This window comes from Phodopus roborovskii, unplaced genomic scaffold (genome assembly GCF_943737965.1).
Source record: "Phodopus roborovskii unplaced genomic scaffold, PHOROB, whole genome shotgun sequence".
NCBI classification, from domain to species: domain Eukaryota; kingdom Metazoa; phylum Chordata; class Mammalia; order Rodentia; family Cricetidae; genus Phodopus; species Phodopus roborovskii.
Genome location: NW_026126434.1, coordinates 23,969,877 through 23,997,698, shown reverse-complemented (window position 1 = coordinate 23,997,698; position 27,822 = coordinate 23,969,877). Strand labels below are relative to the sequence as shown.

Here is a 27,822-nt window from a genome sequence, read left to right as displayed (position 1 = left end):
TAGAATTCAGATCCCCAAGCCCACATGCCAAGCTCCATTACCCCGTTGAGCCATCTTGCCAGGTCTCAACAGCCTTTTAATGGAAATTGTTTCTATGCCCATCGAACACTTCTCACTTAACACAACACACACACACACACACACACACACACACACACACACACACACACACACACTTTCAGAAATACTGACTTTAAATTTCTTTGCTGGGCTTCCCAAGTAGTATTTTGGAGTTCTGAGCCACAGGATGACTAAACTGAGAAGGGTCCAAGAACCCCTCAGTGGGGCCCAAGGTCAGACAGCTGCTGGGAATTGCAGAGTGCACCTGATGATAAGGAACAGGGCTGTAGTTCAAGGCCACTGAGCTTTTCCCCTCATTGGGCAGGCTTCCACAGCTGCAGAGCTGGAATGGTGAGCACCACCGGCAGGCACAGTGAAGGTCCTGGAGCCTTCCTGCCTGTCTCGTTCTCTGATTTAAAGATTATAGCAATGAACACATTAGCCTTTCTCTGCACTGGTTCTGAACACATAATGTCAGTGCTCTGAGCTCCAGCCTTGCTTGCTCATGAAACTTTCCTGTCCCCCGAGAACTTGTGGGAGGGTTGTTTGCTTCCCTCCTGTGTTACAGGTGACCAGGCATCCCAGGCAGTGCTCTTTTGGCCTTGCTGGCTAGCACCGTGTAAACCATTGGTCTGTCAGGGATGGAGTGATGCTAGATAGGGCACAGGTTTGCCCTGAGGCTCTGTGCCATGTTGAAACGTGGGGCCCATCTTGCTTGTGTCATAGCTTAGGAGGAATTGGCCCATGTAAATGTGTCTCCCTTATCTTGCCTTTGGAGCTTTTTATTTTGAAACCTAAGACATCTTTCTAGAAACACCAGTTACCCACCAGCCTCTAGAGGTGAAACCAGCAGGGTCTGGCCTGGCACCTTTGAAAGGCCCATCCTGTGAGGAGATGGGTACCTTTAGAAATTACACTTTGTAAATATATTTTAAAAATAGCCCCTCCTTGACCAAGGCAGGACATCCTGCGCTTGGCCTCACCCTACTCCGAGAAGCCAGAATTAGCAGGTGAACATAGGTTGAGCTTGGGTGTTGGCTGTCTGGGGACCCATCTTATCTGTCAGGTCTTTTTGTCCTGCTGGTGAGAAGGTGGGTACTATGGTGCCTTTGAAGGTGAGCACAGGCAGGTGGAGAGCCAGACAGGTACGGTTCTGGCTTTGATAGCACTTTCCCTGGCCTGTCCCTGTGTGGCTCTGCCAAGGTGGCGCAATGATGATTTGATTTTCCAGGCAGGTATTATGGTACTTGCCTGTAATCCCAGCATGCCGAAGTCTAGGCAAGAGAGTCCAGAGTATGAAGATTAGGTAGACTCAGAAAGGGAAAGGAGGACAGGGTTCTTATGTACTGGGCAAGGCAATGACCCTAGAGGTCGCTAAGCGATCCTTCTTGCACATGCCACCCTGACCTGTGGAGACGTGTACTGTGGCGCTCCTGCCTGACCAGCTGCTCTGTCATCACACGTCTCCTTGTGCCAGCAGGAAGAGCAGTGCCTGTGGCTCCTAACTGTGGAAGGCAGCGGCACCCACTCTGCCAGGGCGCGTGGGCAGTGCTGGCAGTGAGTTTCAGGGGTGTCTGCCATGAGCCTATCTCCAGGGGCAAGCTGGTGATGGGTATGTCATTTACAGATGGGTGGTGAGCACTGGAGTCTTGCACAGGAACTTCGATGTGCCGAGGTGGCCCTGTGTAGAGTGGCAGTGGTGGTTGACACTTGTATGGGCATCACTCCTCACACAGCCACCAGCAGGGTTTAGAGCTGAGAGCTTAGGTTTATACCCAAGCCTAGCTACATGGGTGCTTGTGTCCAGGAACCATGCCACACAGCTGTTTTGAGCTAGGGAGACTCCCTTTAAGGTACTCCAGAAACAGGGTGGACAGTCCTCTGGACCAATTGTGGAGGGCATCTCCTGGAACAGAAGTGTTCCATAGGTTAAGACATTCCCGTGGCAAGACATACAACTTGGAGGTGACAGAAATTCAGTTGTAGTGTAGGCTGGAATGCATGGAATGAAGCAGGCTGCTTGTTATGGGTTGTCAAAGTCCGAAATGTTTTGTCTGAAAGTAATGCTTTTTCTCGAGTTCCATTCTATGGTTAGTTCAAGCTGGTATCAGATGTTTCAGGAGGGGCAAGTTTCTGTCTATCAGTCACACACATGTCCTCATGCCACAGTTGACACATTACAGGAGAGGGAAGATGGAACTGGGATTCTGCACATTCCAGGCCAGTTTCCACTGAGCCACACTCCAGCCCTTGTTTTGCCTGCTGGCTCTCTGCCTTACACCCTTAGATGGCCCCACAAGCTCAATGAGGCTCTGCATCCATTTCCCTGCTGTCCCCACTGTTCTATGTTTATAAGTGTATCTCCATCATTTAGTATCCAGGTGCAGGGGCCAGGCTGGTCCATGCTCTTAACTCACAGATATAGTCCAGGGTGTCTCTCCTCTACTTTGTGCCTGCCTTTTAAAAATGCCTTGGGGTGATTATGAGCTGCCCAGACAGCACCTGGAGAGAACATTTCCAAATACGTTCAGTACCCTGGAGACAGGGCCCCAGACTTCTGGGCTCAGCCATGGCCTGTTTACTCTTTGTTTGGTCTACATAGTAACTCCATTCCCCACGTGTCCCCATGTTGTTGGAAGGGTATTTTACCAGCTGGGTCCCTGAGATCCCCAGCTGCTTTGCTCCTGGATTTATCATCTGTGCATCAGGGAGCCTGGCTTCAGGTGGGATTCTGCTTTTACTCTGCATGTTCTCGCTTATGTAAAGATGGGAGGGCAGGTGGGTTGAGGAATAGTAGTCACTTCTACAGGTGTCTGTCCAATGAATGGGTCCTTATAGAGCCAGGCTGAGAGAAGGATACAGAGCCCTCCACCCTGTGGGCAGGTGAGGGTCAGAAGGGAACTCCATCCCAGCACCAGCAGCAACCTGGAACTTCCTCGAACTGCAGGAAATAGCTGTCCAGAGGCAAAACTGGAGAGATGGGCGTGGTGAGAGCCAGGGAAACATGGGCGGGGCAGGTGAGCACCAGGCAGATTCCTTCTTGAGTGGTCTCACTGGACTCCTGATGACATGCAGCAAACTTGGTAAGCTGGTGAAATGATGACCTGAACTCATTAACCGTATAGTATGGTGGCTGGCAGAGGTTCCTGGCTGCCTGGGCAATGTGTTTCCTCAGTGCTCAGACACTAGCATGGAGAGAGGGCAGGATGCCCAAAGAGGCCATGTCATCTTTTTACAGATGTCTGAGCCATGGGGGTACTGGGGCCAACCCTGGGGTGTCCTGTGCTGAGGACACTTGTGGGATGGAGAGGAGATAGGATGTTAGTAACAGCCATCTGGGACAGAGGTACCAGGACAGTGCTTTTCGGTCACTGTGGTTGTCACACAATGCCACACTTCCACCACTTCTCCAGTGTGTCTGAATCTTTGAACTGCATAGCCACTGCTCCCAGCAGGTTCTACACTGTGTCTATGAGATGGACTTCGGAGATTTTACCTATGAGTAAGGATGAGGAAGGTCTTCTCTCCCGACTTTCTGTAACATAATGCTATTTCAACCACACTGATGCAGATGTCAAGACTTGTTTTATGTATTTATTTTTATGGCTGGATAATATCTCACTGTGTGCATACACACATTTCCCTGCCCATTCATCCACTGATGGACACTTAGGTAATAAGATATCTATAGTTTCTTAACTTCCATAGTGTTGTACCATAATGGCTGTACTTATGTGGGATGGCCCCCTCTGGCTTTCCACACCCTCACCAACACTTGTCCTGTAGGTTTTGATTTGCACCATGCCACTGGATGCTCCTGACAGCATCTCTTGGCCATCCACATGCTGTCTTTAGAAAAAGTTCTGTTGTCTGTGGCTTGATCGTACTGAGCCCCTTGCTGAACACTGGTCTCTGTATTAGACACTTGTCCTGTTACTGTGATGAAATACTTGAGAAAAACAACATAAGGAAAGAGGACTTTGCTTGGGTTCACAGCCCATCTTGGCGAGGGAGACATGGTGCAGGAGTGTGAGGAGGCAACTGGTCCCAGTGTGTTCCAGGTCAGGAGCAGACAGATGAATGCTGGTGTTCAAGTCACCGTTCCCTGCTCACCTAGGCTGGGCTCTCTACCTTGATTAACCTAATTTATGAAATCCCTAAGGGGCAGGTCCAGAGGCTAACCTAATCTTTGTTAATCCTCCTTCTCCCTACCCCTGTCTGTTTGTCTATGTGTGTCTGTCTCTACCCCCACATTGTGTGTGTGTGTATGAGAGAGAGAGAGAGAGAGAGAGGGAGAGAGAGAGAGAGAGAGAGAGAGAGAGAGAGAGAGAGAGAGAGAGAGAGAGAGAGAGAGAGAGCAAGCAGGTACTTAAGTGTCTGAGGCAACCTCAGTTATCAGTTTTCACCTTTGACCTTGTTTGAGGCAGGGTATCTATTGTTCATTGCTGTGTACTCCAGGCTACACTGGGATTACAGCTTCTAGCCACCACATTAGCTTCACGTGGGTTCTTGGGATTTAAACTCAGGCCCTCATAAAGCAAATGCTTTGTCCACTGAGTTGTCCCCTACCCTACTCTCTGAGACATGCCTGGAGAGACTTGTATTTTTGGTGATTGCAGATCCTGTCAAATTGACAGTCAGTATTAACCATCACAGGCCTAAGCAGCTATTTGACTGGCAGGCTTCCCCGCATCTGCCACCAGCCTCCTCATGCTGTTTCTGCGTCCTTTGCTCTGGAGAAACCACTTAGTTTGATGCAGTCCTTTTCGTCCTCTTTTGCTTTTTCCATGTGTTCTTTTGAGTCTTGGCCTTTTCCTCCACAGAGAAGGTTTTCCACAGTGATGGCATCCTCGAAACAGTTAGCCATTGTGGCCTTTGTCATGTCAGCAAATGCTAGGTGCTGGGTTCTTTGTTTTCTCATCTTTCCCAGTGTCTTTACAACCTAGCCCTGAGTAGAGAGATGGTCAAGGCCAGGCCCCCAGAGCCCCAAGCTAACAGATAAGCACAGCACCAAGAAGTGAGCTGGAGAGACCACAGATGGAGCATTCTGCATGGGGAGCGTCTGGGGGCATCATAGGCCTGCAGTGGAGAGGGCGCCTGTACCTGCTGGGTGGAGCTTGTGCTGGCAGTGGGGAGAGCTGTGGGGAGGGGAGTGTTCAGACAAGTCATCTTGTCTATCCCAAGGGACACAGGTCAGGGAGCTTAGAGTAGAGCCAAACCCTGATAAGAGGTGTTTTGCTGACAGTCCACGAGAAGAAATGAACATGAGGAATAAATACCTCAGCCAAGCTTTGGCCACATACAGTTCTCTCTCCACTCTGAGGACCATCCCAAGGGCAGGCCAGATACAACAGAAAGGGGATTGAGACAGGACTAAGGGATGAGGTGACAGCATCATGGAATCTTTGTAGGTTCCCTGAGTGGTACGTACTACCAAGACCAGCTTAGCAAGTCACATCTGTGCAGGCAGCAAAGAGGACACTGTGGACAGGAGACTGGCCTACTTCCTATATTTATTTGTTTGTTTATGATGTGTATTTACTTGCTGTAGCCATGGTAAAAATATGGAAGTTGGAGGGTAGCTTTCAGGAGTTGGTTCTCTCCATCATGTGGGTTCTGGGAATGGAACTAAGGTTGTCAGGCTTAGTGGCAAGTGCCTTAACCTGCTGAACCTTCTTCCTGGTTCTAGCCCAACTTAAAAAGTTCTAGTTTTTTTTCCCAGCATGGTGGTACACACATTTTAACCCCAGAAAAGAGGAAGAAGGCAGATTTCTGTGAGCAGTCTGAGGCCAGCATGGTCTACATAGTGAGTTCCAGGACAGCCAAGGCTATGTTTAAGGGGATCCATTTCTTCAGGTTCTGGGAGTGTGAGGAAGAAACACCCGCAGCGGAATCAGGGGCTTTCTCAAAATCTTGTGAGTCCTGATGTGAGTGGTGTCTTCCTTCTGCCTTTAGGAAAATGGGCAAACCACAGCAGGCTGCGGGTTGCCTGGGTTCCTGTCCCCAAGTGTTTTCTCCAAGGGAAATCTTTGGGCTTATTTAGAGCATATGTCCTATTTACATTACTGTGCTTGCTTTAAGATAAGATGGCTTCTCCCCCAAGCCTAGGGACAGTGAGTGCTCAGGTGTGGGCCCTTTTGACTCATGCTTCTTCTGATAGTGTCAGTAAGTGACTTTCATCCTTTGAGTCAAGAGAACCATTGCACAGGACAGAGCTGTTTCAGCTGGAAAAGTAGCATCTGCCCTAGGCTGGATGCTGTAGGTCCATCTGAGCTCGCTCATGTTTCTCACTGCAGGCCTGGACCCTTGTTGCTGACATGTCCCCTGCTTTGACAGTCCCACCATGATGCAGACATGGGAGTATCTTTCTGTACCCTGGCACTGGGGCAGATGCTTTGCTAGATTCTGGGCATGTTATGAACTACCTAGTAGGCAGCGTAGAGCAGTCCCCCAGAGTTGGACCTCTTTGTACCATGGGTGATGCCATGCTTAGCTAGGACTTGCTGAAAGAAGTGTGAAGTCAGTGTTGCACAAGCAGCCAGTCACTTCTGCTTTGAGTTAGTGCCCTCCTGAGGTTGTGTAAACATGCCAGTCTGGAGAAGGTGTGAGGTCCACAGGTGGGAGCTACACAGGTGTACGGTACCCTTGCTACTGCCAGGTGGAAAAGCCTGGCTCCACCTGTCCACCCCCTGCCTGGTGTCCAGGCCCCTAACATGATTGAATGACCCTTTCCTTCATTTCACAGTGTGCCTGTCTCACCAGGGAGTGGTTCCTTGTCACAGCTCTAGGGAAAGAAGCTCCTGAGGCAAGAAGGGATTCATAAATTTTGAAATGTTCTGTTTTGCTCCAGATATCAACTCCATTTCTATAAATAGTCATGAGGGGTATGGGTAAGGGGGCACCCAATATTGACCTTCCAGGTGACTGATTGCACTTGTCATTATAGATCACTGCAGTCAAAGTGACAAATGTCTGTTACCTAGTATCACCTAGAGTAAGGAACACAGGGACCCAGTGCAGTGATGCTGGCCTCTGCAGTTGCATGGGTAAAGATGTTAGCCACCTGAAGACTTGTGTTGGGCAGGAATGACACCAGGCTCCAGGACAGCACTACACTATAGTTCTGTCACCAGGGTGGCCCAGAGAAAGCTGAGTGTGACATCCCAGTCAGTGTTGGAGGCTCTGACTGCAACCTCTTGGAGCTCAAAGCTCAGAGTAGGTGTGACTGTTTTAGCCGCAGGTCCCCTAAGCACAAGGCCAAAGCAAGCCAGGGACTGTGGTCAGGCAGAAGAGCACCTTAGAAGGAATTGTGGAAGACCTGCAGTGTGCAATGCCTTTCCTGTCACCAACAGGACTCCAGGTCCCTAAAAGAGAAAACACTAACAGGAGCCCTGGCTGAACATGGCCCTAATGAGCTGAGTCCACTTTCCTCATGTGGGTGGAGCTACTGAGGGCCATTGTGAGGGGTGGGCCCTGGAGCGAGTCTCTGGCCCCTGGGTCATTTTTCTCCCTAGTTCTGCGTCTTTCGGTACAGCTTTTATACTCTTCTCTTTTGGACCCAGAAGTCCCTGCCCGTTGCAGCTTCCATGCGGCGTGTGCAGACTGTGGGGGTGGTTCTACTTACAGTGCATCAGACACAGGATCCCAAGGAACAGTGTCTGGGGCACAGAATTGGGGACTCTGGGACTTGACCAGCCTTCTGTTTGGACCTGGAGCCCCTGGCTGCTGGATAAGGAACCTTTAGTGCTCTTGGGGCCCAGCCCTGGGGCCAGCGCTGGTCAGGGCCCAGTGACCTGCGTCATGCTTCCAGTAGCTCCTGGTCAAAGCTGCTTATTGGATTAGTGTGTGCCCAACAGCAGAGCCTGCAGCAGTAGCCCAGAGAACAGACTGCCCTGTGTTGTCTCTGGCTGTGAGGGTGCTGCAGGACGTAGCCCTCGGGACAGCCTACCTCTCTCTTTCTAGTAGTCACTGTGCCTGCCTGACTCGAGCAGTTCAGGCCCAGTCACAACCTTTTTCCTTGGCCAGTGACCTAGTCTTCCAGAGCCCTGCGCTCACGGCCAGGCTCCTCCTCACCACCTCTAAGAAGTTCACGAGACAAAGGATAACGATGCTGACCAGCTCCTCAACGTGCCTCTTCTCCGGGGTCTGCGTGGCGCTGCTGGCTGTGGCCCTGGCCTATTACTTCTACTGGTGAGGGAGGTCTGGGGTAGGCAGTGTGAGTTTGGGCATTGTGGTCTGAGTGCTGCGGGTGTGTGATGGGGTTGTAGGCCGGGAGGGTGCAGGTATGGGTTGTGGGCTGGAGTAGATGTTGGGCAGTATGGGTGTTGACACTGTGGGTGCAGATAGTACAGAACACACAGTGCGGGTTTGAGCATTGTGGGTGCAGATGGAGCAGGTGTGGTTGGTACAGTGGGACTCTGGGTGTCTACTCCTTTCTGTGCTCTCCTAAGGATATGCCCTACTACTTGGCTTCCTCCCTAAGAGCTGGGAAGGGGCCAGGGGACTGGAGGTCACCTGACCTGCCAGGTCCTAAGTCATTTTGGAAATTGTTCAGAGACATCACCTGTGTCCCATGGGGCATAGATGCTAGATTCTTTCATGATGGGAAGCTTGACCAAGTCTAGCAGGTGCTTCTTCACACTCTCCCTCCATCTTCACATTCTGTACTTCACTGTTCTCTTGTGGGTGAACCAGTTTATATGGGATCTGTGAATGCAGCAGAGATTGAGTAGTTCCCATCACAGAGACTCTCAGCTCAGGAGTTGGACCATGCAGACCTTGTGTGGGACAGCACAGATCTGACCACCTCAGAGCACGCAAAGGGTTGAGCTTCAGGTCTCCAGTATTCCTTGGTAAGGTAGGACACAGCACTGCTGTGTCTCTGTAGAAGACCAAAGGAGACCAGGCAATGGGGCAACCATCCGGGCGGTGACAGTGTCCCCATTTTGGGAGAGCTAAGTGAGGGGACAATGTAGTTTCCTGTGAGTTGGCATCAGCCCTCCAAAGGTCCCATGCCTTAGTACGTGCATGGTTGGGCATAAGTTACCCTATTCTGACGACACTGTGTCTCTTTCTAATGACAACAGAGTATGTAGACAATGGAGCAGTGGGCAGAGGCCATCAAACCTGACCTAGGGCCCTCCTTCCCTCCCTCCTTCCCTTTTGTTTTGTTTTTTTGAGGCAGGGTTTCAAAACAGCTCTGTCTGTTCTGGAACTTGATTTGCAGATCAGGGTGGCCTCAAACTCACTGAGATCCACCTGCCTCTGCCTCCCCAGTGCCGGGATTAAAGGTGTGCACCCTCCCCCTTCATGCTTCAGTTTCTTACTAAGGAATTTAATGATGTATGAGGTAGGGGCAGTTGTTGGTAAGGAATTCCCAGACCCCAGGAAGTGAGCATACATGTCACCATTATTGTCTCAGGGCTTGGGGTGCTGTCTTGGGCTCTCTGGTCAGGCAGCAGGTGATGAGGACCCTAGTTCACAGCAGCATCTCGTAGGGCACTCAGGTAGTTGGCACTGATAGACATGGGCAAGTCCTACGTCTGCAGCTCTAGGGGAGTCAGCTGAGGAAGTATAGGGCAACAGTGTCTGTTCTGTTGGGCTAGAGCTGGGTGGGCCCTTGCCCTACTTTGGCAGGGACATCCTGGTTCTTTTTCTGCATGACCTCTGACCTCTCTACTTTGGATATGTGTTGCAGCTGAGTAAACAAATGGACAGAACTGGCTGAAAGAACACCTTTTGTGTTGAACCCAGGGAATGTGGACAAGTGCTCTACCAACCATTAAGCTACATCTCCAGGCCCCTCCCCCCAAAAATATTTATTTTGTGTGTATTTTGCCGGCATGTGTGTATGTGCACCATGTGAGTGCCTAGTGCCTGTGAGGGTCAGAGGAGGCATCAGATCCTCTCGAACTGGAATTAAGAGTATAGAACTGGAGCCAAACCCAGGTCTTCTGCAAGAGCAACAAGCTGCTGAGTGATCTGCCCAGTCCCTAAAAAACATGCTAGCTAGGCCTGGTGGTGCACATCTTTAATCCCAGATCTCATGAGGCAGAGGAAGGTGGATCTCTGTGAGTTTAGGGCCAGCCTGGTGAGTTCCAGGGCAACCAGGGCTACATAGAGAAACCCTGTCTCCAAAAAAAAAAAAAAAAAAAAAAAAAAAAAATCTAACTTGCTAGGATCTGCCCAAAGTGGGCCACTTTTGCCACACCCCCAAGTCCCTCCTTCTCCCTGGAGCTCAGCCCCAGGAGAGAAAATGCATGTTTCCATCCTCTACTTCTGCTACAGACAGTCTAAACTTTTCAGCACCCTTGCTCCCAGCCAAACCCTGGCCCTCTGTGACAGGCACTGAGTTCCCCGATGATTAGGGGCTCCATCCCACTGCCGACCAAGAAGAGACCCTGGCCAGGCTGTTGTAGAACACCTGCAGGGAGAAGGGCTTTCAGAGTCCTTGGAGATGCTGGAGCATCCTCTCTCCATATGTACTGTGTGTGTGTGTGTGTGTGTGTGTGTGTGTGTGTGTGTGTGTGTGTAGCTGAAGTTTCACTCATGTGTACTCATAAAGGAGCCTGGTTTGGTGACACTTACATAACAGGAGATATAAAGTCCTTGAGTGATTTGATGAAGCAACTGGTCAGAGCCTTGGAGAGAGGTGATTGATCATCTTCAGAATGGGGTGAAACACAAGCTTCGTGACCTCAAGCTTCAGCAAGCCCCTGTTCTGACCCCTCCCTTGGGATTAGTGGGTTGATCACGTGGGCTTAAATGGCTAAAATAGTCATTTGTGTTTTGGGGAAATGGTGATGTTGTTTGCTGCTCAGACCCTGGGTAAACTGGTAATTGGCTTAGGGGATTTTCTAGGCTTCAGTGTGCTAGAGTTGGGCTGGGCTCCCTCCTTACACTCACTTCACTTGTCCTCAGAGACCCCCAGTGGTCCTGATGGCATCTGGTATCTTATTCTCTTAGTTGAGAAACAGGTGTTTATATTTTAAATTTTGATAAAAATCAGCTCAGATATTTGGAGCTAAAGTTTCTTAGGGTAGGCAGAAGTCCAAGTGTGTCATAGTGTTTTTTAGACCCTTTAATCTATCGTATCTTATCATTTTTTAGTATCAGAAGAAACTTAGTAATCCAGTTGGCTGAACCTGATTAACATTCTTTCCCTTTCCCTTAGTAGTTTGTTTGTCTTGGGCTGTAAGATTTTGGATTTAAAGTGGAAGTATCCCAGAATGAAGTTCCTCTGGGGAGACTTAAAAGCCAGAATTTTAAAAAATCTAAATTATACTGAATGATGAGAGGATTCTTTTCTAAATAATGAAAATCCCTGAATTTTCTTAGACATGATGACTTGGTCCAGGTGAGGTAGGAGGTCTGGGTAAGAAGACAGGAGTGCATAATGGTGGTGAGGATGTAAGAGCATCCTCATTGTGTTACCAAAACAGATTTGGGTTTAGAAATATACCAAGTAAAATATCTTTTTTTTGGGGGGGTGAGGAGGGTGAGTTTCAAGACAGGGTTTGTCTGTGTAGCCTGGCTGTTCTGGAACTTGCTCTGTAGACCAGGCTGTCTTCAATCTAACAGAGATCCACCTGCCTCTGCTTCCCGAGTGCTGGATTAAAGGCATGTGTTGCCACTACCATCTGGCTTAAATTTCAGTATCATAGTATGTGCATGTGTATGAGTATATATGTATGTGCCTATGTGTATGTATAAATGTGCATGTATATGTATGTATGTAGGTATGTGTGTGCCTGTGTGTATGTGTATGGATGCATGTGCCCATGTGTGTGGGTATGTGGAGGCACCTGCCATGGAATGTATGCAGAGGTCAGAGGCTCTTTCTCACCTTTATGTGGGCTCTAAGGATTGAAGTCAGGTTACCAGTCTTGCATGATAAGTATGCCTTTTACCATCTCACCACCCCACAAATGTTAAAAACTATCTAAATATGAAATGGCTTATGAACTATAAATTGTGAGAGCTAATAGACATGCTCAGACTCAGGACCCTCCATGGTTGGTGTAGGGAGAGGCTCTCAGCATATGATGTCTGTATGAATGGAATTAGAAGCAGCTGGCACAAGGTTGAGGTGAATTATGAATCTTGGGGTTCACTTCATGGTTTTCCTGCATAGGTGCTGTTAGTGGCCCCAGAACAACCCTTCCCTTCAAGCTGAAGGAAGTTTTTCTTCCCCATTTGATGGGAACAGCCATGGTGTTTTCTGCTTCTCTCTAACCCCTCCTCTCCCTAGAGCTGACTATGGGAAGACTTTATGACCAGCTCTGAAATGTTAGTTATCATGTCCAAAAGAACCGTATGATGTCCATTGTCTTCAGTGGTAGAGATGGCTCGTACAACCCTCATTGTTTTACAGGACTCCCAATGCTTATTGCATAAGCAGGATAGACCTCAGAGTTGGAGGAACTAACTGCATGGCATAGGCTAAGGATGAAGGCATCAGTCAGTTTTGCCAATTAGTACTGTTTTTATTTAACCATCAACCCCCAGATCATAGGTACAATGAGAGCTTTGTGTAACAGGTCAAATCTTACAAATAGATTTAAGTATTTCCCCACTAAAGTAAGTTTCACAACTATGTAAATTATCAGGAATAACCCTGTCCTAGTTAGGGTTTCTGTTGCTGCACTCAAACACCATGGTCAAAAGCAAATTGGAGAGGAAAGGGCATGTTTGGCTTACACTTCTACATCTAAGTGCGTCACTGAAGGAAGTCAGGACAGGAACTCAGGGCAGGAGCCTGGAGGCAGGAGCTGATGCAGAGGTCGTGGAGGGTGCTGCTTACTGGCCTGCTTCTCATGGCTTGTTCAGCCTGGATGCTTCTCCATCAACTGGATGTAGAGGATTAAGAAATTCTTCTACAGGCTTGCCTGAAGCCCAATCTTAGGGAGGCATTTTCTCAATCAAGGCTTCTTCTCTGATGACTATAGCTTGTGTCAAGTTGACATCAAACTAGCTAGCACAGCGCCCAAGTAGTAGAATATTTTGCATGTGGGAGTTAAGTTATCTTGTGCCAAGGTGCATGTTGGGGAACAACTGGAAGTTGGCTCTCACTTTCCATGTTGTTGAAACAGGGTCTCTCACTGCTGTCATGGTGCAGTGTATGCCAGGCTACCAAGTCCATAAGCTTCCTTCCGGTGGTTCTCTTGTCTCTGCCTCCCATCTTACAGTCAGAGTACTGAGCTCACACACTTGCTTTCTTCATGGATTCCAGGGCTCAAACGGAGGTGCTTAGGTTTGCATGGCAGGTATTTTGACCCAATGAACCATTTCCAAGTACCAATCACTCCTTGTAGTAGGCCTTTTCGTCCAGCAAGTGAAGCCCTTACCCAATGGGAAAACATAGACATTTGGATAAAATCTAATCACAAAGTTGTAAATGACTGTATTCGTAAAAGAATAAAAACCTTCTTGTTCCATAAACCAGACTTTTTGTAAATGTTACTGAGAGCAGGTCAATGTTTGATGAAGCCTGGGACGGCAAGATGGCACAGTGGGTAAGAGTGCTTCCAATCCATTGCAAAAGAGGAACCGAGTCTAAATTCTCTGTGTGATGAGATGAAACATATTAGCATCATCTGTAAACCTCAAGATGCCTCCGGGTGATAGGCAGTGGTAGCACACCTTTGATCGCAGCGCTCTGGAGGGAGGCAAAGGCAGGAGGATCTCTGACAGCCTGGTCTACAGAGTGACTTCCAGGGCAGCCAGGGCTGTACAGACAAACCCTGTCTTGAAAATCAAAACAAAACAATAACAAAATGCCTCTGGAAGCTTTTGAGCTCAGCAAGTTTTAAAATGACTTTTTTTTCTTGTTGTTTTTGTTTTTCTTAGTTCTTTTCTTTGCTTTTTATGGTATTTTATCTAGGTTTGTCCAAGAGCCTTGAAAACACTTTTATGAGGGATAATAGCTGTCAAAAGTCATCTTAAAGCCAGGCAGTGATGGTGCACACCTTTAATCCCAGCACTTGGGAGGCAGAGGCAGGCAGATCTCTGTGAGTTTGAGGCCAGCTTGATCTACAGGGCTAGTTCCAGGACAGCCAGGACTACACAGAGAAACCCTGTTTTGAAAAATAACAACAAAGCATTAGCAGAAGCATCTGGTAGGTTGTTATACTGAGTGGGAAAGTCTCTGATGTATGTCTCCAATGCCATCTGATGACATTCTTAGCCCTTGATTAGTGGGAGCTAGGGGACTCAGTAGATTCTGAGGGGATTTGCCTCAATCATAAAAATATTATGTCAAACAGAGGTGGGCCATGAATGGCTCTTAAGGGGGTTGAAGATAACCTTGTGAATTGTTAGCCTGAGTGGTACTCTTTTTCCTGGGAATGTTGGTTCACAGAAATGTCTCCTCTGGTATGGGAGTGGGTGTCACTGCCATGCACACTGAATTGTGCTAGGAAGTGCTGGCTGCAGTAGAAAGAGACAAACCACCGGAGTAACAGAAGTTGGTGTCAGTCACCAACTGAGTGACCACAGCAGGTGTCTGTGCCCACTGCATGACTCAGAGCTTCACTGGGAAGTTGTCCTCAGCTGATTAGCTTGAAGAGAGTCAGGCTGGGAGCAGAGGTCAGAGGCAGAGGCAGCATCTTCGCCAAGTGTGTTCAAGGTTCCTGATTCCTTCCTCAGCATCAAAAAAAAAAAAAAAAAAAAAAAAAAAAAAGTGATCAGTGGCACAGCCCCACCCTCCACCCTCCTCTGCCACAGACTGTTCATTGAGCTACAAGCATCAATACCGTCTTTCGGTTTTCTTTTTTTATTTATGTTTTTGAGACAGGGTCTCTCTACATATCCCTGGCTATACTAGAACTCACTATGTAGACCCAGCTGGCCTTGAATTGAAAGATATCTACCTGCTTTCACCTTCTAAGTACTGGGATTAAAGGTATGTGCTGCCACATCTGACTGTCTTTCAGTTTTCAATGTTTCATAATTGTGTAAGTAACTACTTTGTGCCAAAAAAATATGAAGAGCAGGAAAGTGCCCTACATCCTATTGCTCCATAAGCTGGAGGTTACCTTCAGGGCATGAAGATGATGTTTCTCAGGGGAGGAGCATCTGTGTTTCATCATGAGTGCACTCAGTTGTAAGCATGTCTCAAACCAATCATTAAGGAGTGTGCAGCGAGGGTTTGTCTGCTGCTTGTCCCAGGAGGTGGCGTGCTGTGGCCACAGCGATGACCTGTGGGAGACAATGGCTATGCCTTCAGCACTCAGTCCCCTCCTCAGGGGTCCAAGTGCCTGCACTGGTACTGTCTCTGTAGTCAGCTCACTGCATTCTTTGGGTGATGGCAAAAGTAGGGTTGTCCCCTTTTAAAATCAAATCTTCAAAAGGGAAATTATTTAGATTTCAGGGTTATGTGAGATGTCTTCAGAATTAGGACTGTAAACATCCTGGTAGCTTCTGGAGGCTGTGGACCTGTGGCTTGTTATTGTTCCATTTTGACCTGGAGGGCCATGTCAGTGGCTTGGCCTGGGACAGCATAGAAGCTGAGCCTGAGCTGCATGCTGGGCCCAGGGTTGAGAAGAGCCCCAGCCCGTCAGCCCCTTTGCTCCAGGATGGCCTTAGCTGGTTCCCCCATAGAGAAGGCTATGGGTACCTGTGTGGACCTGCCTAATGTATGCATGCCAGGAGAGCAGTGAACTGATTGTGGCTTTGACACTTTCTTCAAGCTGCTCTGCCACAATACCTTCCTGGCAGCTCTCAAGCCATACTATGTGACACCCAACTCTAGGTGTTACTTGCTACTCAGTATGTCAATCAGAAATATCTCCCCCTTCCCACAAGCTGCTGTTGATCACACCGCTATGGCCCCAGGTAAGTTTGGGTGCATTAGAAAGAAAATACACCCCCCACACAGGGTTAGTCTCAGCTCAGCATGCCCGGTCCCCAGCCTTGTCGATAGGTGGCTAGCATGGAGGTCCATATCATCCTCTTCTGGTTGTACTTTTTGCTCAACTTTCATCTCTCTCCCCATCATCAGATGGTGCTGAGGGCCATCCTCTCATTCTACCTGTTGTTTTGCTTTGCTGTGCTGAGTGGTCCCTCTCCCCTCTGCTCTCCATCAGCTGACCCTGGGTCATTCAGTTATTGCTCAGTAATCCTAGACTGAGTCTCTAGCCTGTGGCCCTTACTCCACAGAGGAAGGGACTGTTGTCCCCTCTCAGTATAGATAAGGGCTCGAGGGAAGTGGCTATGGGAAAGACCCTACACCGCTGGCCTGCCATGAGGTGCTACGGCCCGGCTGCAGCTGCTTCCTGTAGTCGATGAAGTCAGGCAGAAAGTGCACAGGTCAGAACACTGAGTTGTACTTTGAATAAGGAGGCTATGAGAGCGCAATCTTCCTGTATGAGCCCCTGTGTGTGGCACTGCTCCACCCACCAGCTTCCTGTGGTTGGAGAGTAGAGCACTGCATGAGGCAGGCCCTGTGGGGCAATGAGGTGGTGAGGCTGCTGAGTGTGGGCATCTCTGGTCCTGTAGGCTTTCTTTCTTGCACACTGCTTTCTTGCCCTGCTCCACAAGCCCTGCTCATCTCATGTGCCAAGTGTGAACATGAGCTGGCCACACAGCCAGCCCTGACGTTTCACCCACTTGGCAGAATGGCTATTTTTGTGCTCTGGGACATAGCTGAGTGGTCACTGTGCTATCCCAACTCCTGCCAGCTGAGTCCTGTTGCCCTGCTGTGGGAAGAGGCTGCAGTCAACCCCAGCCATCTGAAATCCAGAGCCTAGGGAGAGAAAAGTGGAAGGGCAGGTAAGGAGCCAGGGTGTCCCGAGTCCTTGCCTGGGTGGGAAGGGCAGAAGGCAGCCCTGACGGAGGTCCTGCTTCCTGCCAGGAAGGGAAGAGCAGGGAGGGACAGGCTCAGAATGGCTTTGAGGGCACTGACCCTGCCGACTTAGATTCCCTTGTCACTCTCTGAGCAGAAAGATGTTGTCTCTCCAAACATAGAAAGCCAGGCTCATCCTTCAACCACAAGAAGGCCATGCTGGATCCCAGCACCCAGCCAGGCTGGGTGGCTTGATAGGACACCTTGACCTTGGGGACTTTGGATTTGGCACTATAGGGTGGAGTTACTAGGATAAGTTATAGAACAAAATTTGATTTTGGCATGAAGTTTGGGGACCGCAGAGAGAAGGACACACATAAGAGGGTAACTGTTGTAGGACATGGAGTTAGAAGAATTTAGGTATGAATTTATGTATTTTTTTTCATTGATGAGATCTTCAGATCAGGCCATCCTCCTGAAGGGTCTGCCTGTGTTAACAAGATCTGAGCCAGGCACCTCCCAGGAGGCCTCAGGGGCAGAAGGCCTGTTCCCTTATCCCATTTAGCCCTTGTAGCCCTACTACTGCGGCAGTGTTTAGTGCCTTAAGAGTAAGTGAGGAGGGTGTCAGGGTGGCCATTGGGAGTGAACACTGCCTCAGTATAGGCCCCAGTGTGGGGTGAAGAGGACCTACTATTAGTGGGAATGAACGCAGCCCATAGTTGTGCTGGAGTTCAGTGAGTATTGGGACAGCCACAGGCTACTGCATATGCTGATAGCAATTGCAGTCTCACCACAGAGAAGCATGGCCTTTGCTGCCCTTCATGTATTACTCTTATACCACTGGCTGGGGTAGCATTTTAGAAGCTGTCTTACTCAAAACACATCTTCTGAGGTTTTCTGAGTTTACATTCAGACATGGAGCTCAAATATTTGACTGCTGAATAGAATATGATCCTAGCACATGAGAGGAAGTGGGACTCTTTTCTAGCCTTCTGTGGTCACCTTTCAGGCCAGTCTTCTTGGTAGCTGCAGGTTCCAAGTGGTAACACTTCACTGCCATGTGCCCTGTGGAGGCTGAGGTGTTTGTTCTGTTTGAATCTCCACCTTCCTGAAAATCTAGCTTAGATGTGTGGAATATGCTGCCAGTTTAATGCAAAGGTGACAATGCCCTTGTGCTGGACCAAGGCCTGTGAAAGGGCTGCAGACAGGCTGCACCCTGTGTTTGCCCCAGAGAGGCACTCTCAAGAGGACTCCTCAATGTTCCTGTGGCACCTGGAGAGTCTGGGGGCAGAGCAGGGGCATCGTGGAGGAAAGCAATATTCAGGCTTTGGCATTGGAGGATATCGTCATGTCCCACTCCACCCATCTGAGCTTCTCTTCCTGAAGTGTCTGTGGCTCCCATCATCTCTCCTTGGCAAACATTACCTCTCATCTGATTCTTCTGTTTGGCATTACTGGGACCTAAGACTCCTGACAGGGTGAAGAAAGGCTGCACATTTACAGGGGCTGGGCTTGACCTGAGGGAAGGAACAGGAGCTCTCCCCATGCCCAGGAAAAGCTAGAATTCACCTCCACCAGTTTTGTTTTTTGTTTTGCATTGTAAGCTGCAGTGTGTGTAGTAAAGTGTATGACTAAGAAAGACCACTGTAATGGTTATTATGTGGAAAGTAATCCACCCACTTAGAGCAATCTGTCATGATACTTAGTGTGTGTAAGATGACTGATATGTCGTATGTGTAGAGTGTACATCTGGGCATTATGCATTGTGTGGCTGTTCACAAATGTGGCTCTTCACATGTTCACACATGTGAGTGTACGTATGTGCATATGTAGTATACCTGCATATATTATGCATGTGTGACTACTGCTCTCTTGTATGCCATTCATGAGTGTGTGCTTGTTTGTGGAAGTGCACCTACACTATGTACATGTATGCTTTGGAGCATGGGATTCTGCCCTGGCCTAGGGTGGTGTCCTGGTGTAAGAAACACAGCCACGCCTGTGAGCGCAGAGGCCTGTCACAGGCCCATTGTGTAGTCATCAGGCCTGGGAGCTTTGTACTTCCCTCTGCTTCCCTTACCACCATCGACACTGCTCGGGCCAGGGCAGCCATCAGAAACACCCTGGAGGCCACAAAGATTCTGGAGCTGGGGACTTGGGGTAAGTGAGGGACCTGAGGTTCTTCACTTGCTTTTTTGCTTGGTGGCACTGGGACCTGATCTGTCATGAGAGCTGTATCTACTGCTCCCACTGTCCACTTCCCTGCTGAGGCTCATTCACTGTCTGTCTTCCTGCCTCATTCTGTAGAAACTGCCCAGGGGCCATTAGCACAGCCTCATTCACCTGTCCCACACTAAAAGCACTCAAGGGACATTATCATTGCCCTCTTGTCCTCTGACTCCTCCAAAGGTGTTGAGAGGGGCCCCAGGCCAAGTGGGGCTCTCATGAATGGCTTTGTAGCTCCTATGCAGTGACCAAGGAGGCCAGACACAATTTGCTTGACTTCAGCTTGCTGGGATGGCATACCCACAGCTCCAATGGTGATAATTTCCTGTTCTCTGGTCCAAAGCTATCCCAGCTTGCATCCCTGGCAAAGCCGTGGCTCAGTAGGCCTGATATTGAATGGGAGTGGGATGTGCTTTGAGTCTCTGAGACTTAAGGCTCCTGTTATGAAGAGTTCTCTGCCAAGTAGTTCTTTCAGGAAATTGTAGTAGTTGTTGTTTTTTATATATTTTTTTTTTTTTTTTTTTTTTTTTTTGTTCTTTGGAAGGCCTGCCACCTAGCTCCCAAATACATTACACAGAGTCTTATTCTTTTTTTATGAGTGCCCAGCCTTAGCTTGGCTTATTTCTAGCCAGCTTTTCTTAAATCACCCAATCTATCTTTTGTCTCTGGGCTTTTTCTCTATATATATTTACCTCTTACTCCGTGACTTGCTGTGTAGCTGGGTGGCTGGCCCTGGAGTCCTCCTCTCCTTCTCCTTTTGTTGCTCCTTGATCTTCTCTTTCTGGATTTTTCTTTCTATTCTCTCTGCCTGTCAGCCCCACCTATCCTTTATCCTGCCTGGCTATTGGCCAGTCAGCTCTTTATTAGGATAATCGTGTATTTTAGACAAGTACAGTAACACAGCTTCACAGAGTTAAACAAATGCAACCTAAAAGAATGCAACACATCCTTGCATCATTAAACAAATGTTCTACAGAATAAACAAATGTAACACATCTTACCATAATATTCCACAACAGGGAACCTAATCAACGTGGCTTGTAAGACAAGGAAGTCTCGTTGCTGTTTGTTACAGTGCGCTTACAGCAGACTGGAGTCACATATTTAGTAGCTATGGGACCATCCTCTGTGTGTTGTATGTTTCACCTGTGTGAATGGTAGATTCAGAGTAATGATGGTGCAAGGTGACAGAGCTGTAGTCTTATGTGTGCCCTTGCCTCCTGAGTGGACAGCTGTTCATGTAACCTCAGGGTGTACAGCAGTGCTAGCAGACCTTGGCTAATCCCCCTCAAAAACTTCATCATTGGCCTTGTATCTATCAGTATACATCATTTCACAATCCCAAATGACTGTTATGCCTTGCATGTCCCTTCGTAGCTCAGAGGGGAAGAGGTGCTAAGATTGGTGTTTATCACCTTCCCTGGGACAGCAAAAGACCCCCTTGGAGGCCCTACTCCCCCCCCACTAGCTAGAAGTGGGTCACATGACCTCAGGGGCACCTGTTCCAGGAGGAGGAGTGCGGCCTTCTGGTTTGGTATTGGGCTGGGGCTCCATTCTCGGAAGTCAGGGGTATATGCTGTTTTGATGTCTGTGCTGTTCCCAGCTCCAGGTGCTATCAGCTGACCTTGGGTGATCTGGTGCCACAGAGTAGAATTCTGTCAGGGATCGGAGGGGCTGGGGTGTGACATTTAATTGTACCTTTTAATTCATTAGTCAAGAAAATGTAAAGCTACACAATCCCCATGTACTCAACCACGGTTTAAAGGTAATTTTTGTTACTTTTAAAACTTGCCTAAACCCAGTAGAAATACAAAACCACTGGAGCCCAGAAGGCCCATGTGAGATGCTGTGTGAGACCTGACCTCATGGCCTGTGGCTGTGCTCTTGCGTGGACCCGAGACTACAGACCATGGCTGTGGGTTGCCCATGCAGTACAAGGTGGTAGGATTGTTCCTCGTTCCTGAAGCCTCTGCTAGAGGGAGGGTCTATGCTCTTGGTCTGTGTATGATGTGGTGGTGACAGGCTTTGTAGCTGTGGCACTTGCATGGTTGTTCCCATTCCTTTTCAGTTTTTTGGATCTCCCTGGTTGTGTTTCCTATGAGCTGTGGATTCAGTTTGTTCCAAGGTGGTAGGGGAGCTTTGGCTATTGTAATTAGCTTCCAGTAGTATTTATAAACAGCTTAAGTATTGAAATGGCTTATGGTGTGCCTAAGCAACCTATGACCACACCCACTTCACCGTGTTTATGTGGGTCAGCAGTTTCATCTGGGATTATCTAGGTGTTCCTGGTCCCCTGGAATCATTCCTATTTACCCCAAGGTTGTGATCTGGTAACCTGGGTTGGGTTGGGCTCATGGTCCAGGAGACTGACCTGAGCACCTCCACTAATGGCCAAAGGCCACAGCAGGCTGCAAGGTCTCTGAAGGCAATCCTGGAAGTTATAAATGCCATTGCTACCCAGACAGCCATCCCAGGTCCTGGGCCAGGGGTCAGCTCACATCTGAGAAGCAGCAGTGTGGACTGACTCATAGCATGCTCAGAGAGGTTCTCTGCAGCCTCCCTCTCTGAAAGACTCTTACCCCTCAGCCAGGCAGTGTGTGTGTGATCCCTGGAAAGACAGAGCTCTGACAGATAGGGCATTCTAGGAGGTGGTCCCTAGGGAATCAGGGCAAAGGGACCAAGAATGATGGAGAGACTCCGGGAATGGGAGGATGGAGACTGACTGTGACCAGGAAGTTGGCAATCAGTTCAGAAGCAACAGCCTTCCCCACTTTGTAAGCCCTTGGTCTCTAAGAACTGTCACATTCTGAGGTCCTAGGGGTTTACCACTGGGGACTACACAATGCATTTCTAGTGAGAAGGAATCCGGGCAGAGGATTAGGGAAGGCCTTCCTTGTGTGTGGTGGACTGACTGGTTCATTGTCCTGCTGATGCCCTGAGCCCCAGATATCTCAGGCAAATACCAAGGGCTCCTTTAGGTCACAATTAACTATGGAAGGGTCCATCTTCTCAGTGACTGGTATATATGGAAAGAGGGGGCCCCACTCTCCTCCCAGGCACATCCTTTGGGGGGCAGCATCCCTGTAGTTTCTGTTTTCCAGCTGTGGTGACATTTGCAGGTTTGAGTAAGATCCCTACAAGCATAGAGTGATGCTGGTGCCACCTAGAGTGTTTGGTGTGGCTAACCCTGTAATCAGCACAGGTTTGCTGAGCTACTGGCTCCCTCCTCCCCAGTTGGCAAGCAGTACACCTGTTCCCTGGAAACCAAGGCTGGCTAGTCTCTGACCTGCCATCATCCTGTGATCCAGGAAGGTCAGAGTTTGGGCTGCCTGTTCAAGTGCCATGGTGAAACCTTGAAAGCAACTGTCTCTCACAGGGACAAGTACTGGCTTTGGGAGCATACCAGACCCATTATTTGACAAGGGTTATGGAAAAACTCAGGAAACCACCCTGTGAGCTGTAGGGACAACTCTGTCTCCCAGCTGTTGGGCATTTGGGCTTTGGAAGCCATGTCTAAGCCTCTAGTGACATCTAATCACATGGGGATCCTAAGTCACACCAGTGCTCAGAGGTCCTAATAGGTGCCAGACGCCAGGGCAGGAATCATGAAATTGAGAGGGGTGTGGGAGAAAGAGGTTGTGAGTCTGACAGTGCCGTCCTACTGCAGGGTGACACATCTCATGGTCAGGGTTAGTCCACTCTCAGGCAGCCCCTGTAGGGATTATGGTAGTTAGCTGACACCATGCTCTTATGCCAAGGATGTCTGGTGACATCACTTTGCTAGTGGTAGAGCGTTAGGTGTCCCCTGTGAGTGAGCTGCCTATCAGCCCTGTGGGTTTTTTTTTTTTTTTTTTTTGCTAAAAATGTTGAATCTAAAGTGACCATGAGGAGGCAGTCCCTTCAGATGGCTGAGGTGTAGGCCTCAGAGCTCTCAGGATCAAGATCATGGTGAAAAACAAAGATATAACCTGAGAAGTGCTGTGAGGTTCCCCCAGGGTGCAGAGGGCTAGCCTGTGCTGCTGCTGTCAGAGGGTTCAGGCTCGGGTTGGGATCATGGCCTTGCAAGTGGGTGATACCGGCTCACAGGACAGTTCAAGTGTGGAGTCCTGAGATGCCTCACCTCTGAGCCCGTGTGCCAGAAGTATCAAATGAGACTGAAGTGGTTCACAGTTTGGCTGGGATAGTAGGTCACAGGAATCAATAAAACACTCTCAAGCAGATTTTCAATCCAAAGAGACTCTTGGTGTGCCATATGGTGATAAGATCCTGCATCAAAAACAGTGGAAATACACAGCCAGAGAGCAAGCAGGGCAGTGTCTGCATAGGGAGGCTGTGAAACAGCCACAGGGACGCCAGACCTCTAGGCTGGCCAGTGTCTATGGTTGCATTTAGGGGATTAAAAGTTACTTTAAAAAAAGCCGCATTTTATAGCAGGCCAGATTCTGTACACACTGCATATTTAAACTTGGGTTTGAAATGTAGGTGTCAACTTGAAGTCATCTGAGGACACATAACTTTTTAAAACTTGGTTTGCGCTGGGCACGGTGGTGCATGCTTTCATGCATCCACTGGAGGTGGATCTCTGTGTGTTCTAGGCTAGCTAGGGCTACATAGGGAGACCCTGCCTTAAAAACACACAAGAAAACTTGTTTGGAAGGCACGTGGGCCAATACCCTGGCCATAGAATCAGGCCCCTCCTCAACTTACCTGCTCTGATGGACAGAAACTTTGCAGTCACAAGCAGAGTAGAGCAAGAGCTGGCGTGAAGGTTGAGTGGTGTTCTTATAGACAGCACTGAAGGCAAAAACACAGTGAGAGAAGAGTGCTTAGAGTGGGGTGTGGCCCCGTGTCTGTCATTGGGGTGTTTAGGGAGGAGACAGTGATGACCGAGGTCAGTGTCTGCACAAGGACATATGTCAGATGACCTGTGGGACACTGTAGTAGATAGACAGTGGTCTCGAGCCTGAGCTGAGCTCCAGGCTAACATTTGGCTATATCCATCTGCCCCTGTCAGGTTTGGTTAGACTCAGGGACATAGACCTTGAAGTTGGACCAGGAACACCAGAGATCAGAAGTGAATGTGGTAGATGGCAGTGTATTGCAGGGGCAGGATACGGAGGGTAGATGTGGGCTCATCTGGAGTTCTACACAAGCTCTCTAGTTCAAGACTTGTTCAGTAGAGCAGGAAGCTACCACTGTGCAACATAGGGATGGTTGCTAGAGCAGGATGCTCAGAGAAAGCCATCCTCATGGCCTGGAGCATGAACAGATGTGGCTCCTTCATTCCTGACAGCTAGATAGACCCAGGCATCGTCAGGCAAAGGGCCGCTGAGGACTTAGCAGTGGATACTGGTGTTGCTGTTGCTTGTGTGCAGGACCAAACTCAGCAGTGTGAGGCCAGGTCATCTGGGCCCAAACCATGCTGTTCTATACCTGGGAAAAGAAGAAAAGCCAAGCTATCAGAGCAGAGATGCAACCAGTCTACATGGCCCATTCTGTGTAGTAATGGTGGCTGCACGGTCATCGAAACTTGTCACCCAAAATCAGTGCATTGTGACTGTATGTAAGACCTCATTGAGGCCCATTATTAAAAATTGTAGTCTGTTCCTGGGGATTGCAGGTGTGGCCTGGGGCCTGGACATCAATTTTGAAAGCCACAAAACCAAAGGGTGAGACAGAGAGACCATAACACAGGCATGAGCACGGGATGGTGAGGGTTGTCTCTTTTCCTGGGGCTGCTGGGTCAGAGCTGTCACAGCTAGGCTAGTGCCAGGTGATGGCTGTGGAGACTCTGTCTTTTCAGATCTTGAGGTTTATGCAGATCCATCTGGAATTGCATAGGAGGGAGCTGTGAGGTTCCTGAGGTATCAGGGCACATGGGCTGAGGGCCCTGCCTGTGAGGGAACTGGCCTGGAGACATGGACATAAAACTAAGCCAGATAGTCAACAATGAAATCTCCTCCTGCTGGCCCCTGTGTGCCCCTGAACAGGCCAGTCAGACGCCCTGTGCTTGATGTCACTCACTTTTTACACACAGTCCTAGCAGCATCTACTCTATGGGATTTCATGACTTAACAAATTGTTTGTCATAGGCCTGGAGCACAGTTAGGCCTGAGATTTGTTCCTGTTGTCACTGTTTTGTTTCTGTTCCTTCATCTACTTCTGATTTAACAAATTACTCCAGAACACAGTGACCTAGCCAAGTTGTTTGGGATGCTCTTGCAGCCACAGTTAAGCTGCCATAGGCTTTGGTCAGCTGGAGATCTGGCTGGAGCCGAGGCTCCCTACACAGCATGAGGTCTAGTTTCTATCACAAAAGTGAGACCTGCTATGTATATGTCCTTAGGGCATGGTAGCTGGCCGTCCTAATAGTCCAGCATCAGCAAACCATTGTGTACACATACACACACGCACAAACACACGAATACATATATGTGTGTGTATATGCGTGGTGGGTGTGTGTGAAGTTTGTGTGAGATGCACATAGGCATGATGTTTGTTCCTCAGCTTTCCAAAGGGAGTCTCTCTCTGAACCAGGAGCAGGGCATCTGTTCCTCAGGGCCCTGAATGAAGACAGTGCTGTCCAGGCACAGCCTATGCCTAGTCCCTGCATCCTCTGACCAGTGCACCCTGTGCTCGCAGGACGGCTGTTCTCAGTGAAGGACCGTGCGCCCGCCCCTGAGCAGCGACCATGGGCCTGCTTGCCTACCTGAAGACCCAGTTCGTGGTGCACCTGCTCATTGGTTTCGTCTTTGTGGTGAGCGGGTTGGTTATCAACTTCACCCAGCTGTGCACACTGGCCCTCTGGCCTATCAGCAAGCAGCTATACCGCCGCATCAACTGCCGCTTGGCCTACTCGCTCTGGAGCCGTAAGTGTCCCCACCATTGCAGGCATTGTGCAAGGGTTCCTCTCCAGGGGGAAAGGAAAGCTTCTCCTGTCAGGGATCCCAAGGGGCAGTAAGGATGAGCCACACCTGACATACCATCCCAGAATAGAGCTAGATGAAGCTCAAGCCTCCCCGAGGTTACGACACCCTCCCAGGTGCCCTGTAAACAGGTGTCCAGAGTAACTTTACTAGTCTCAGCCACATGATGTTTCCATATCAGGCTGTGTGTCTCACAGAAAAGGAGACTTTAGAGGGTATAACAGCACTGCCTGTGCTTTCAAACCAACAAAAGCAAGGAGGAAATCAGTTCGGTGACCTCAGACCCAGCCTCCAGCACACAGTATTGAATGGCCCCTGCCTAGTCACATCACAGTGCACAGAGAAAAACATGGATGCTCCTTAGTCACATGTGTGTGGGTGCTGCCTGTCTGTCAGAATGTACTAGTGCATGAAAGTACATTCATTTGAGAAAGCTGGACAGCCACTAACTCCCACCCTGTGCACCATGGGAGTGGCACTGACCTGGATGTGGGATGTGCCTGCCTGCAGTTTACATGATGCCAGGCTGAGTCAGTTGCTCCACAGAGTAAGAATGCAGCCTTGTGAGTCCTGCAGATAACCATTCCCCACAGGCATCCCCATCTTGTCTTGTTTATATGAGCCCAAAGCTAACCAGGCAGTCTTGTAAAGGCTAGTCCTGGCCATATCTCTCCTCAAAGATACCAAAGGAATGAGTGGCCTTTCTGAACAGAGAAACCCCTTCCAAATTTCCGAATGCATTTCTAAGTTAAAAAAAAAAAAAAAAAAAAACAGATACACAAAAAAAGTATACAATATGCTACTATTCATACCTGGCTGTCACAGTAGGGACATTGTCAGCAGGGACAGAGGCAGGAAGGGACAGCAGTGCCCCAGGGAGTGGCCACAGGATAGTGTATATTGCTTGTCACAACTCCAGTAGAGTTCATGTGTCACCTCACAGGGAAGTGTGTCTTTATCTGAATCCTTATCCCCTCCCTACTCAGGAGCCAGTGACAACAGTCTGCCTGATTCCCCCTCCCCAGTTTAACTCAAAATATGACAACTGTTGTGCAGAGGGCACACTAGAAATCCCACACCCATAACATAATAGCGAGTTATATTTATGACTCGATGACAAGACCACACAAATGTTGACAAAGAAACACTGAATTATAGCCTCCCACATCCAGCAGTACTCTGGAGTCAGAACAGCACATAACCAAGCCCTTTAAGAAAAGGAAACAAATGGCCTCTCAGTAAACATGGGAAGCATGCTAGAAAGTCAGATAAGTCCCCAATGGGACTCCTTGACTGCAACCCCTTGGAAGGGCAGAGAAGATAAGCCAGTTAGCAGGGCCCTGGCCTCAAGCAGAGATGGAGGGTGCGTGGGGACTGAAGAGCATGCCCTTGGGGGCTCTCTGGACACTCATGCCTCAGATTCATTCTGTATTGTGACTTGTGATTAGGTGGTAGCCTGTGCTGGCCTGGAGGACGATGACTGTCACCACCCTCTAGCAGCAGAACCACCCCTGCCCTGGGTGTGCTCTTGTGTGGACCTATGTGTGACTCTCAGGCACACGCATGGGATGCCCCTGGCCATGTGTTAATGTGTTTGGAAAACATTAAGGATCCCACCTCTGCCATGTTCTAAAGCAGCTACACCATTTGGCACCTCTCTGGGGCTATGTGAGAGCTCCTGTGCCCCCAAGGCCTCACCCTGCTCGTGGACTCCATATTTGAGGCAGGCAGTGTTCCCTGCCTCCATTCCCAGGGGACTCTGCAGGGAACTCTGGGGTTTTCTCATAGAGCAGTGGCCAGATCCAGAAGTATGGAGCTTCCTATGAC

At 49.1% G+C, this 27,822-nt stretch overlaps 1 protein-coding gene across 5 annotated transcripts in view; it reads left to right on the top strand.

Annotated features, from left to right (window-relative positions):
• The window catches only part of Agpat3 (1-acylglycerol-3-phosphate O-acyltransferase 3), an 80,502-nt gene that overhangs the window by 39,342 nt on the left and 13,338 nt on the right, over positions 1 to 27,822 (top strand). For 3 of the 5 annotated variants that reach the window (XM_051187024.1, XM_051187023.1, XM_051187022.1), the window contains one exon: positions 25,712 to 25,938. In XM_051187024.1, the coding sequence (XP_051042981.1) occupies positions 25,761 to 25,938 (178 nt within the window). In that variant the 5' untranslated portion in view covers positions 25,712 to 25,760. Of the gene's footprint in view, positions 1 to 16,719; positions 16,831 to 18,978; positions 19,004 to 25,711; positions 25,939 to 27,822 lie in introns of those variants that run through there. The other 2 variants (XM_051187025.1, XM_051187026.1) reach the window with 2 other exon arrangements.